At 36.6% G+C, this 12569-nt stretch overlaps 1 protein-coding gene across 1 annotated transcript in view; it reads right to left on the bottom strand.

Annotated features, from left to right (window-relative positions):
- ryr1a (ryanodine receptor 1a (skeletal)) overlaps window positions 1-12569 on the bottom strand; it is a 61504-nt gene that overhangs the window by 41596 nt on the left and 7339 nt on the right. Inside the window, 26 exon segments of the mRNA XM_048180843.1 lie at window positions 141-303; window positions 466-626; window positions 752-878; window positions 960-1318; window positions 1401-1609; window positions 1687-1861; window positions 2603-2808; window positions 2982-3129; window positions 3405-3564; window positions 4413-4496; window positions 4575-4678; window positions 4855-4959; window positions 5045-5261; window positions 5336-5528; window positions 5607-5699; window positions 5702-5847; window positions 5930-6063; window positions 6157-6275; window positions 9396-9491; window positions 9621-9756; window positions 9903-10086; window positions 10303-10424; window positions 10965-11129; window positions 11237-11393; window positions 11479-11553; window positions 11638-11734. Of these exon segments, the coding sequence (XP_048036800.1) occupies window positions 141-303; window positions 466-626; window positions 752-878; window positions 960-1318; window positions 1401-1609; window positions 1687-1861; window positions 2603-2808; window positions 2982-3129; window positions 3405-3564; window positions 4413-4496; window positions 4575-4678; window positions 4855-4959; window positions 5045-5261; window positions 5336-5528; window positions 5607-5699; window positions 5702-5847; window positions 5930-6063; window positions 6157-6275; window positions 9396-9491; window positions 9621-9756; window positions 9903-10086; window positions 10303-10424; window positions 10965-11129; window positions 11237-11393; window positions 11479-11553; window positions 11638-11734 (3935 nt within the window).

Genomic DNA, 12569 nt, shown 5'->3' with positions numbered 1-12569 from the left:
CAACACAATATTTACTTTTTCCACTCACATTTTTAAATCACAAAATGTAAAAATCTACTGCAAACTTACCTAGTTCCTTATGTACTTTTCAGTTAGAGGAAACAAGTGAAACCTAATTCACTTTGGCCACTTTGTCTCACCTGGTAGAAAGCATTGATCTCTTTCCCATTGGCTGTAAAGGTCATCAGTCCTGTGTCCAGGTCCACCAAGCAGCCAATTACGAAGTCCTCCTGGCTGATGCGTGTTTGCTGCGAGCTGCTGAACTCTCCTCCCCACACCATGTAGCAGTTGCTGCGTTTTACACTGAGGAAGGCAAAAAAATGAGTTTAAACGTGCTGAAATGTGTAAAGTGGCTTATTAAGAATTTCAGGATAAAAAATGGCTAAAGTTAAGCCTGTGTCCTTACTCTAGTAGTCATATTATGGAGGAAAATGCACTAAAATATGTAGCAGTATGAAGTGTTACCTGTCATGAATGTTGCCTTTATCGTCCCCAACCGTAACAGTTACATTTCTGACTTTACCCAGATCAAAGTGTGGGTCGTACTGGTGGTAGTCAGGAGTGACCCAGCCTACCCATACTCCACTGGGCTCCTGTCCGGCAAATACTCGGACTGAATAATAATACTGGTGGGATGAAAAGGAGGATTTTCTTTACAACACTGTCATGCAACAACATATAATTTAGATGAAATTCTGCAAGTGTTACACAGATATTTAGTAAGGGAAAATCTTTCAAATTTCATCCATACGGTTGTTGTGTTTGAGATAATATCAGCATCGTCTCGATCATCCGGGACAACGTCCTCCATCAGACGAGGCACTGTTGGAACCACTGGTGGTGGAGTGAACGCTGCCTTCTTCGCCTTGGAAAAAAACCTGGAAATCAAAGATATTTTGTCATTTCTGAATCAGAAGACAAGATTGTATATGTAAAATCTCGCATCTATCTTCTCTCACCCTCTCTTTTTGCTCTTCTCTGTGGTGGTGTCCTTCTCGTTTTCACCCTGGTTGCTGCCAGGAATCTCTTTAGGGACGGAAGGCTCTTTTTCTTTCTCATCTTGCTCCTTACGAGTGGCTGACTTCTTCAGGAGTTCAAACTCAGATTCGGGATCTATCTCAAGAGCCTCGTCCTCAGGGATAGTGAGGGTTCGGGTGAGGGGTGAAGCTCCCACTGGCACCTTGAAGGATTCGTGAAATTCTATGGGCATGCTGAGTCTAAAGAACAGAAGGTCCGTGTTGGCATTCTGAGATCCAAACGTCCTATGAGTCAGTTTCAGACAGGGGGCGCTATCCACCGTTCCATCTACACGGGACACCTATTGAAGCAATCAAAGTAGAAAGAGGCCTGAGACATGTTATTTTTGTACTTTCTATAAGGCATTTTCAGTGTGTTTTTACCTCAATATGAGGGTGGTCTGTTGGTACAGGCACAAACTGGGGCAAGCTTTTGCTGAACCACATGGTAATATCTCTCTTCATGTTGATAGCAAAGGGCTCGAAACCTTCCTGCAGGCCACAGATTGTGAAGTAACGCAGGCTGCTCACATTCTGCCCGAGGTTTATACGGCCCACCTGGGACAAACCCAGACTGCATACAGGGATGAACCCTGGTCAGGAGAACAGACATATTATTAAATGTCACAGCAACTGATATCTCAATATCAATCCTCTTTGTGACTCTCACCTTCTCCGATCTCAATGTCTTTGAAGGCCATTTCAGATCCAGAGTCACTGATGAGCATCTCTCCATTCAGAGTAAACATGATGTTCTGCTCCGTCAGGTCGATCATGCAGCCCACCACGTCACCAGACTGCCACTGACGGCCAAATGGCTCATTCCCTATGTGCCAACGCTGAGCCTATGGGTAAAAATCAGGAAATGATGTTATTATACAGTACTGTTTCGATTTAAACAAAAAAAAAAAAAAAAAGAAAGAAAGAAAGAAAGAAATTGTACTCTGCATTAAAATTATCAAAAGTAACAATGAACACATTTATAATGTTACAATTTTTTTTATTTTTTTTAAATGCTGTTCTTCTGAAATTTTTCTAAAAAAAAAAAAAAAAAAAAAAATCTGGAAAAAAACATTTCCACAAAAAATATTACACAGCACATCCATTTTCAACACTGATAATAATAAGAAATGTTTCTTAAGCAGCAAATCAGCATATTAGGATGATTTCTGAAGGATCATGTGACACTGGAGACTGGAGTAATGGCTGCTGACAATTCAGCTTTGCCTTCACAGGAATAAATTTCATGTTAAAACATATTAAAATAGAAAACAGTTATTTTAAATTGTAATAAAATTTCACAATATTACTGTTTTACTGTATTTTTGATCAAATAAAAGCAGTGTTGGTGAGCATAAAAGACTTCTTTCAAAAATATTTTAAAATTTCCAACTGACCCTGAACATTTGAACGGTAGTGAATGACAATATACTGTATACTTTGGTGTTGTGATGCTAAGCAAAACTAATACTTGTCAATCTTCTTATGAATATCTTAAAGACCATAGTCTAATTTTATTGGTGCAATAACGCTTGTGGAAGGTTTCCTAAAAGAAGCCATTAATAATGCTAATGAAGTTGCAGTACCTTGAACCCATTGAAGACATAGGCTAGATCATCTGATCCCAGCTCTCTGTCTGCTTGGACATTTGGTCTTGCCCACCCAACTCTCATCTCTCCCACTGTCACAGCCTCAAACTCAAAGTACCATTTCCCCTGGGTCATGGCGTAGGATTTCTCTGCCCTGAACACACGGATCTTATCACTTCGGCCACTGCCAACCCCATGTCCACCTAAAATAAATGTTTACAGAGGTTTTGGTGAGTAAAAGTTAAAAAATACGAAATACAAAAATAAATGTAAAAAATACAAAGCTCATTCGATGACTTTAAGCCTCCTTTGTAGTATAATTCTTCCAGAGTGATATGAAGAGGTTGATTTGGTGCATGATTAGATGGACACTCACTGCTTTCCTGGTCAGGTGGCTCAATATTGTAGCCATAGCCAATCAGAGTTCGTACTGCGGCACACACACTGTCACGATTGGTCTTTTTCGTCTTTTCATCCAGGAGAATGTATGGCACAAGACGGGGGTTGCGCTTGTTCACAATGTCCTAAAATGAACAAAATCAGAAGAAAATGAAGCAAACTCTGCAGAAAGAACAGAAGCTGAAATTGTAATCTCATAGAATCTTCAATTTTTCTTCTTTATATAATTTTTATTAATATTGTATATTTTCAGAAGTACTTCTCTCAGAATATGGATGAATGTGAGACTGTTAAGGATGGGACATTCTCTGGGATGCATTTTTGCACTTTTTTATTTTTGTAATTTATTGTTGTTGTTTTTATTGTGGTGCTACTAAAAAGTGACAAAGTGTAGATCTACCTGAACAATGCTGTAAGTCCAGCCTTGGCGGACACGGTCTCGAGCCCAGACATTGTGTCCATTTTCAGCCAGCCTTTCCACAAGTGTGTTCTGATTGGGTGTCAGTTTTACATGGTTGAGGTCCAGAGGAGCAGGTTTGTATCCATTACTTTGCATATACCTAAGAATTAAACAGAAACTAATTAAGTTTAGACATGATTATTATTATTATTATTATTACTGTAAGTTTAAACATTATTTTGCTTTTGTCATTAAATTATCTATTTTATCAATACCTGTTGTTGTTAACATACACTTCCAGTATTGGTAGTAAGACGGGTTACATAATCAAATTAGTTTTTTCATGTAACTAGTAGTAAAGTAACATATTACTTTTAATTTTGCAACAAATATCTGGGTTATATCTGAGTTCAACACAAATTACTACTTTTAAAAGTAACTTTACCCAACACTTTTCACTGCTGTCCAAAAGTATGAGGTCAGCAAGATTTTTAAAATGTTTTTAAAAGAAGTCTTTTTCGCTCACAAAGGCTGCATTTATTTGTTTAAAAGCACAGTAAAATATCATTACAATTTAAAATATCTTTTTAAAAATATATTTAAAAATTTATTTTATTCCTGTAATGACAAAGCTGAATTTTCAGCATCATTACTCCAGTCTTCAGTGTCACATGATCCTACAGAAATCATTCTAATTTGTTGATTTGGTGCTCAAAAAATATTCAAATGTTCAAAGAACAGCATTTAATTGAAATAGAATTCTTTAGTAACAATGTAAAAGTCTTCACTCTCATTTTGAACAATTTCATGTGTCCTTGCTGAATAAAAATCTTAATTTCTTTCAAAAAAAAAAAAAAAAAAAAAAAAACAATTCGTACTGACTGCAAACTTTTGAATGGTAGTGTAAACAAACACTATTGTAACTTTGTAATTTAATACAAGAGCAATTAAAACTTCTTTATTAGTGTTAAATGATTAGTGGTTATTGGGATATTCTGTAATACTGACGTTTTAGGAAGTTTGATCTTCTTCAAGTTCTCCTCTGCTTTCTCATCACCCATGCCTACGTGACAACCTAAGGCCAGAAGAGTCCTATAGAGACAAAACAGAGAAGCAGGGGTTAATTAACCACACAGCAACATACATATAAAAGCTCAGAATTTCACTCACTTCAGTGTCTCTCCAGACATTGCCAAGTTGTAGTTCTTCTCAGGCTCCGGAAGGCTCTGGAAGTCCACTAGACAAGGATGCAACTTCTTGTTGTCATCACGAAACTGAAAGAATGGGGAAAGCAGACAGACAGTATTGAGCATGAACTGATAATGAAAAAATATCAACAAAAGGACACATAATTTATATATTAAAGATGTTAAAAGTGGTGCTAAAGATGCACTTTAAAATAATCATTATAACCTTTAATTATATTTTATGTAATTACTCATAGACTCACTGGTCCATAGGTCCAGCCCTGCTCAATTCGAGTGACGGCCCACAGTTCGTGGCTGTTCTCAGCCAGTTTCTCTCTGATACGCTCTAGGTGAGGAGGAAGAACAATCTGTGGAAATAATTTAGATGGCAAAATCATTCCAGCAAGTCACTTTATTTACACAGCCTTTTAATTGTATTCTATGAAATCCTACCTGCACAGTGTCCACCGGGCAGGGAGTGAAGGCAGTGTGGGAGAGGGACTGGGTCGGCCCCAGAAGGTTCCGGACACCATTGTAGTCATGCTTGTACTCTTTAATAGGCTCAATCCGCAGCCTATCTTTGGGCAGAACTGCCTCATAGCATGGGGCATAACCTGGAGGAGGGAGGAATTTGAAGTCTCCATGCCGCCCGCCAAGGAGAAACCGAACTCTGTGAAGTGGAACGCATTTTTGAATTTGCCCTATTAGATTTAACACATAATTTGTCGAAAACTCAACTCTTACTTGACCCCAGCTGAGAAGCTGACCGCAGGGAAAAACAGACCATCGAGGTTGAAGTTCTCGAACATGCCTTGAACAGGATGTCCATTAACACGGAAGGAGATGCTGGGCACGCTCAGATCCAAACAGCAGCTCACTACATCCTCAGCCGCGAGAATGTGTTGATTGGGCGACGTCGCCTGACGTGGTACGCGACCTGATGAGAGCATAATGCTATAAATGAGCTCAGTGGGATATCAATGTCCTGGAACAGACAGAGGAAGGTAATCCTCACCTGTCCACAGATGTAGCCCATCAAAGCCGTATGAGAAAAGATCATCTCCAACTCCATTGCTCCCCCATCCCTCTCCTCCTCCAGGGTAGGGCTGTAGCCCTCCGTCAAAGCCCAGCCAACACGAAGGTGACACGCCTGAGCGGTCAGGAATGACTCCACGTGGTCTACGATCAACTCGTAGTACCACTTCTTATACTGTGTAGAGCCTTCACACGTGCCCAGAAAAATGTTGGGTCTCATACTGCAAAAGATCAAACATGAGTCCAAACAAATATATCCTTTTATGTATCCTTATATATAATTTGGGTTGTACTGAGACAGACCTGGTGACATAATTGATGATATTGGTCTGCAGGAGGAGATCACGGCCTGGAAGCAGATTCTCAGTGATCAGATTCTGATTGGACCTCACGGCAACACCGTTACAAACACATAAAGAGCAGAGGACATCTAGAACCTACAAAGAAAAGCCACAACAAATCATGTGGTCAGATCCGATTGAAGACACAGTAAAGTAAAGCTTTAACCTATATTGCAAAAAGATATCAACCTTGTGATTGCGTCCATGTTTGTCCAAAAGCGCGATGATAGATTTGATGTGGTTCTCCTGGATGATGTTAAGCACCTCAGGGCTTTCAATAAGGATACAATACAGCACCTCCAGAATGCCTGACAATTAAACATATGCACATATACTCTACCGTTCAAAAGCTTGGGGTTAGTAAGATTTTTTTTGTAAGAAATTAATACTTTTATTCAGCAAGGACACATTAAATTGAGCAAATCAGACATCAAAAATGTTTATTTATTTATTTATTTTAAATTCGGATTTAAACTTTGTGGTAATTGAGCGCAGAGGTGGTAATATAGGGCGGAAACTTTTACAGAGAGAGCGCAAATGGATTTTTGATCTTAAATGCTTATATCCTCTAGGTATGAACGAAGAATTGATTCTCAAATGTCTCTTTTTTTTCTGTAAATTTACATTTGTTAAATCATTTGCTTCAAGATCATGTCTTAATTATGTATTTCAATTGTCAATCATGTTGATATGTTTTTTTTTTATACAGGTGCTGGTCATATAATTAGAATATCGTGAAAAAGTTCATTTTTTTATTGTAAATTATTTTTAAAAATGAAACTTTCATATATTCTAGATTCTAGATGTAAAGTAAAACATTTCAAAAGTTTTTTTTTTTAATTTTGATGATTAGAGCGTACAGTATCTCAAAATATTAGAATATTTCCTAAGATCAATCAAAAAATGGATTTTCAAAACAGAAAAGTTCAAGTTCTTTAAAGTATGTTCATTTGTACACTCAATACTTGGTCGGCAGCACATATTACAGCAAATTACTTGCTCCTAGCACAAATTACAGCATCAGTGAAGTGTGGCATGGAAGTGATCAGATTCAGATATCTTGAAAATATCCCATAGATTCAGAGATCAGGCATGTTGGCTGGCCCATAAAGCACAGTAATATCATGGTCAGCAAACCACTTGGAAGTGGTTTTTGCACTGTGGGCAGGTGCTAAAGTCCTGCTGGAAAAGGAAATCAGCATCTCCATAAAGCTTGTCAGCAGATGGAAGCATAAAGTGCTCCAAAATCTCCTGGAAGATGGCTGCATTGACTTTGCACTTGATAAAACACAATGGACCAACACCAGCAGATGACACAGCCCCCCAAATCATTACTGACTTCAGAAACTTCACACTAGACTTCAAGCAGCTTGGATTCTGTGCCTCTCCAGTCTTCCTTCAGACTCTGGGACCATGATTTCAACATGAAATGCAAAATTTACTTTTATCTGAAAAGAGGACTTTCGACCACTGTTCACTGTCCAGTTCTTTTTCTCCTTAGCCCAGGTAAGAAGCTGCTGATGTTGTTTCTGTTTCAGAAGTGGCTTGGTAGTCCTTTTCCTGAAAATGTCTGAGTGAGGTGACTCTTGATGCGCTGACTCCAGCTTCATTTGACTCATTGTGAAGCTCTCCCAAGTGTTTGAATCGGCTTTACTTGACAGTATTCTCAAGCTTGTGGTCATCCCTGTTGCTTGTGCACCTTTGCCTACCCAATTTCTTCCTTCTAGTCAACTTTGCATTTAATATGCTTTGATACATCACTCTGTAAACAGCCACCACATTCAGTAATGACCATCTGTAACTTACTCTCTTTGTGGAGGGTGTCAATGATTGTCTCCTGGACCATTGCCAAGTCAGCAGTCTTCCCCAATAGTGTGGTTTCAAAGAACAAGAGATACCCGGAATTTATACTGTAGGGATGGTCATTTAATGAAACTCAAATGTAAATATTCTAATATTTTGAGATACTGGATTTTGTACTTTCATAAGCTGTACGCTCTAATCAACAAATTAAAAAAAAAAAAAAAACTTTTGAAATGTTTTACTTTACATGTAGGGAATCTAGTATAAATGAAAGTTTCATTTTTTAAAATAATTTACAATAAAAAAATTGTGTTTTCACGATATTCTAATTATATGACCAGCACCTGTATATACATGTGTCGAGCTATTGGTTTCAAGATTATGTATTTCAATTGTGATATTTAATTTATTATTTTCTGTGAGAATTAAGAATGACTATGTATACTTATAGGATATCTTGGATTTTGAAAATATGAAAATCATGCTATATATGATATGTTTTTTGAAATTTTAAAGTGTTGTATAATATTGATTATGAGTATATTTATTTACCTTTATGGTGTTAGTATTTGAGGTCCGGCTTTCAATAATGATTACGGTAATAAGCTTATTAAATGGATACAGGTGAATGCTTGGAATCATGTTGCTGATGAAGGGTTGATCCCGAAAACGTTTTGCACATTGCACTTTTTGCAGTTTTGCACATTTTGTGGCCTCTGGATAATAAATTAGTTTGAATAATTAGTTTTTTTTAGCTTTTTTGGCTTTATTCTCATGTGCGGATTTCTCTTGTTTTTTTATTCTATTTCAAATAAATCCTGTTCTTCTGAAATGCATTTTAATTTATATTTAGATTCAACAATCCTGAATCACGGTTTCCACAAAAATATTAAGCAGCACAACTGTTTTTAACACTGATAATAAGAAGAAATGTTTCTTGAGCAGCAAATCAGCATATTAGAATGTTTTCTGAAGAATGTGACAATGAAGAATGGAGTAATGATGCTGAAAATCCAGCTTTGCCATCACTGGAATTAATATAGTAAATATAGTAAAAATATAGTAAAATATAAAACAGTTATTGTGAAAGAAAGTTAAATTATATTTACCACTGCTCTATTACTTTTTACCTGTGACAAAATCCATTTAAATTCTATCATTAATTGTCTGTTTTTTTATTTTTATAACAATCTTAAATTAATCTCAGTGGACTCTCAAACGAGTCTTAAAGGGATACTATTCACTCCCATTATAAAGCTTGGAAGAGCCATAATATTTTTTTTTAAATATAACTCCAGTTTTTGACTGAAAGAAGAAAGTTATATATACCTAGGATGACTTGAGGGTGAGTAAATTATGGGATAATTTTCATTTTTGGGTAACCAATATTTTGAAGCCCAAAAAAGCACATCCATCATCATAAAAGTAACCCATACGGCTCCAGGGGTTAATAAAGGCCTTGAAGTAAAGCAATGTGTTTTTGTAAAAAAAAAAAAAATCCATATTTATGAATTTATAGATTATAATCACTGGCTTAAGTACATTTCAGGGTGAGGAAATAATAATATAATAATAATTTTCATTTTTGGGTGAAATAACCCTTTAAATAAATTATGGCTTTCTACCTGAGGATGCCTCTAAACGATCCAGTTTGCTGACCAGCCAGTCAAGATTATCACAGAACAAAGCACAGTTTGCCCTGTTTCCTCTGATCAGAGATGCTATAGAGGGAAAAAATGGGGGCATTACATTTTCCAATAAACACTGAAAACAGTAAATCATTAAGCGCACCATTGTGGTTAAGACTTGTCTGTATTACATGATTCAATGATAAGTAAACACAGCCATACCCAGCAGCTCATAAAATAAGTTGACTATCTCTTTCCAGGACTCAGCTGCATCTTCTCCAGCAAATTCTGAGAAGTGGGCCGAAGTGTTGTAGACATTCAGCCGATCAACACAGTCCAATACGAGAGTGATCATGCCCTATGCAACAAAGCAGACATTGGTAATTATGTTTGGATGTTTTTGTAAATGTTATATGCAGTGTACGTAAAGACAATATATTTTCATTAGTATAAATAAAATTCAATTTATATGTATTTGCATGTATTTTTGTAAGCATTTCTAACCTCCTCTTGAAATAGATTCTGACGGTTCCTTAAAGACCGCAGTTTGGTCTGCTTCTCCTCATGTTCCAGCTCCTCCTCTGGAGGGCGGAAATAGAAGATGAGATCCTGCAAGGACAGAACTATGGCATCTAGAGGCAGAGATGGGGATGGAGATTTACTCTTTCCACTCAAAGAGTCCAGACCCCTGTAAGACAACACAAATCAACAAAAAAATATTATTTTTTGATAAAAAAAATCCTTTGAAATTAAACAAGTGTTAATGGTGCTAAGTGGACGATATGGTCACCACGTCTGTTTAGGCTTGTCTGTTTTGATAGGCTGGTTTAAGAGGGTTTTTTTCCCCAAGAAATCCTTAAAGATAACAATTTTAGACCAGATCTACAGCTGTATGTGGACGTACTTAATAAACTGAGTGAAGAGTCCCGCCGTGCTGTAGATCATCCTAGCAGCCTGGGATTCTGCTGTCTGAGAGCGGGCCACAGTCAGAGCATCGTCCATGTGACCCTCCTGATGCAGTATAGCCTAAGGAATAGAAACGCACATATTAGAATTGATCAAATCTGTGAATGGTGCAGTTTTAGGTCTGCGAATTTACACTACTGTTCAAAAGTTTGGGGTCTGTAAGATTTGAGTATAAAGTCTCTTACTCTCACCAAGATAAAGAAAATACAGCAAAAACAATAATGTGAAATATTATTAAAATTTAAAATAACCATTTCTATTTTAATATATTTTAAAACTTTATTTATTTACGTGATGACAAAGCTGAATTTTCAGAAATTATTCTAATATGCTCATTTAGAGCTCAAGAAACATTTCTTATTATTATAATTGTTAAAAAGTTGTGCTGCTTAATATTTTTGTGGATTCTTTAGGATTCTAAAGTTTAAAAGAACAGCATTTATTTGAAGTAGGATTTTTTTATAACAAAACAATGTAAATGTTTTACTGTCACCTTTGATCAGTTTAATGCATCCTTGCTTAATAAAAGTATTAAGTTCTTTCAAGCAAGCAATACAGACCCCAAACTTTTGACCCCAAACATGAGGTTAAAACTCATACCTTTCTCTTCAGTGGCCCCAGCCGAGCAGACTTAGCATCCACCGAGGCATATGTGAGCCACAGGCTGGTAGAGACATGCTGCAAAAAGCACATGGACTCTCCGTACTTGATCTCTGGGATCCCCATTCCCTCCACATCACGTTTCTGAGCCACCTCGGTCTTCTCCTACTCAGTCAGATGACATAAGAAGTTTTAACATCAAAGATTGTTAGAAAACATTTTCAAAAGAGCAACCTCCCAGAGAGTTATTAAGCTGAGAGCAGTATAGAGACCTTAGAAGCACGAAAGCAGAAAGCAGAGCTCTTCGTATTCGCCTTTTCCGGGTCCACAAGCAGAAGTCCTTTCTCTTCATCCAGGCACAGATACCTGCCTGTTGTGATGTGACGCACCCTGAAGGATTGACCCCACTTCATGTGGCTACCACTCCAACTGTGTGCAATGAGATTGAACATCAGCTCAAAAGGAGAAAAACTTTTTGCATGTTAAGGCTCCCTTGTATAGAAATAGCACCAACCCAATGCGAAGAGGCTCCAGTCTCCAGAGAGATCTGGCATGGCTGCACACGGCTCCACCTTCATAGTGTGCATTTCTGAATAAAAGAAAAGATTGATTGTGGTGTAGATTAGCTGTTTGTGTGTGTTTACATACAGAAGCATATGGCTTTGTATCTCACCGTCTCTGGTCGTCACCCTGGTCAGCAGCAGGAATTGTTAAACACTCATCCATGTGCCCATGGAAAAGACGCAGAACATGCCCTCCAGTCAGATACCCTGAACCAAGGAAACATCACAAAATAATATATCACCTTTGTTGTAAAGACACTTTTCAAATTGATCAACAATGTATATTGTTATTGGTTGCATAATGCATATTGGTTTAACTGTAGAAAATAAGGCATTTAGGACATTTCTATTAGTATTGTAATTTTACAGTTGTAATTTTTATTCTTATTTTGTTTTTATTTAGTAATTTTTATATTAATTTTTACTTCTTTGAAGTAAACATTTTTTTCACAAAAGTTTTTGCACTTGTTATGTAAAAAAAAAAAAAAAAATCATGGGCATGATTTGAAAAGGTTAAATGGTCCTGAAAAAAAAAAGTCAAAAATGACCGCATTGGAAAATGGATAGGAAGCCAATTTCATCTAATGGAAACTTTTGGTACTGCGCCCCAGCAAAATCTTACTGAGAGCTAATTTTTTTAGATATCAAGCTCAAATTTGGAACACAACTTGTTTAGATTTATGGCTTTGATTTCCTCGCAGTTTTAGAAAAAAATATATATTTCATATAAATATTGAAAATAGTATTTTTGTGCATTTTTCATAATAATAAACTTCTACAACTTTTTAAAAGTTCACAAAAAAAAAACTTTTTCACTTTAGCAATAATCCAAGTGTCTTTAAAAAGAGACCAAACTTAAGTCTGTGCTCCAAAGCATTATAGACAGTTTATGACATTAAGTTAAATAAATGGATTAAATGGATTATAACTACTGCATAAATATAATTTAGTACCATAAAATCCCCTACAAATAAAAAATATTAAATAAAAAACATTATCAAATTTAAAATATAGAGCATTCATTTCATTGAAAAAATAAAAC

Source organism: Megalobrama amblycephala, linkage group LG2, assembly GCF_018812025.1.
Source record: "Megalobrama amblycephala isolate DHTTF-2021 linkage group LG2, ASM1881202v1, whole genome shotgun sequence".
NCBI classification, from domain to species: domain Eukaryota; kingdom Metazoa; phylum Chordata; class Actinopteri; order Cypriniformes; family Xenocyprididae; genus Megalobrama; species Megalobrama amblycephala.
This window is presented reverse-complemented; position numbering and strand designations above follow the sequence as displayed.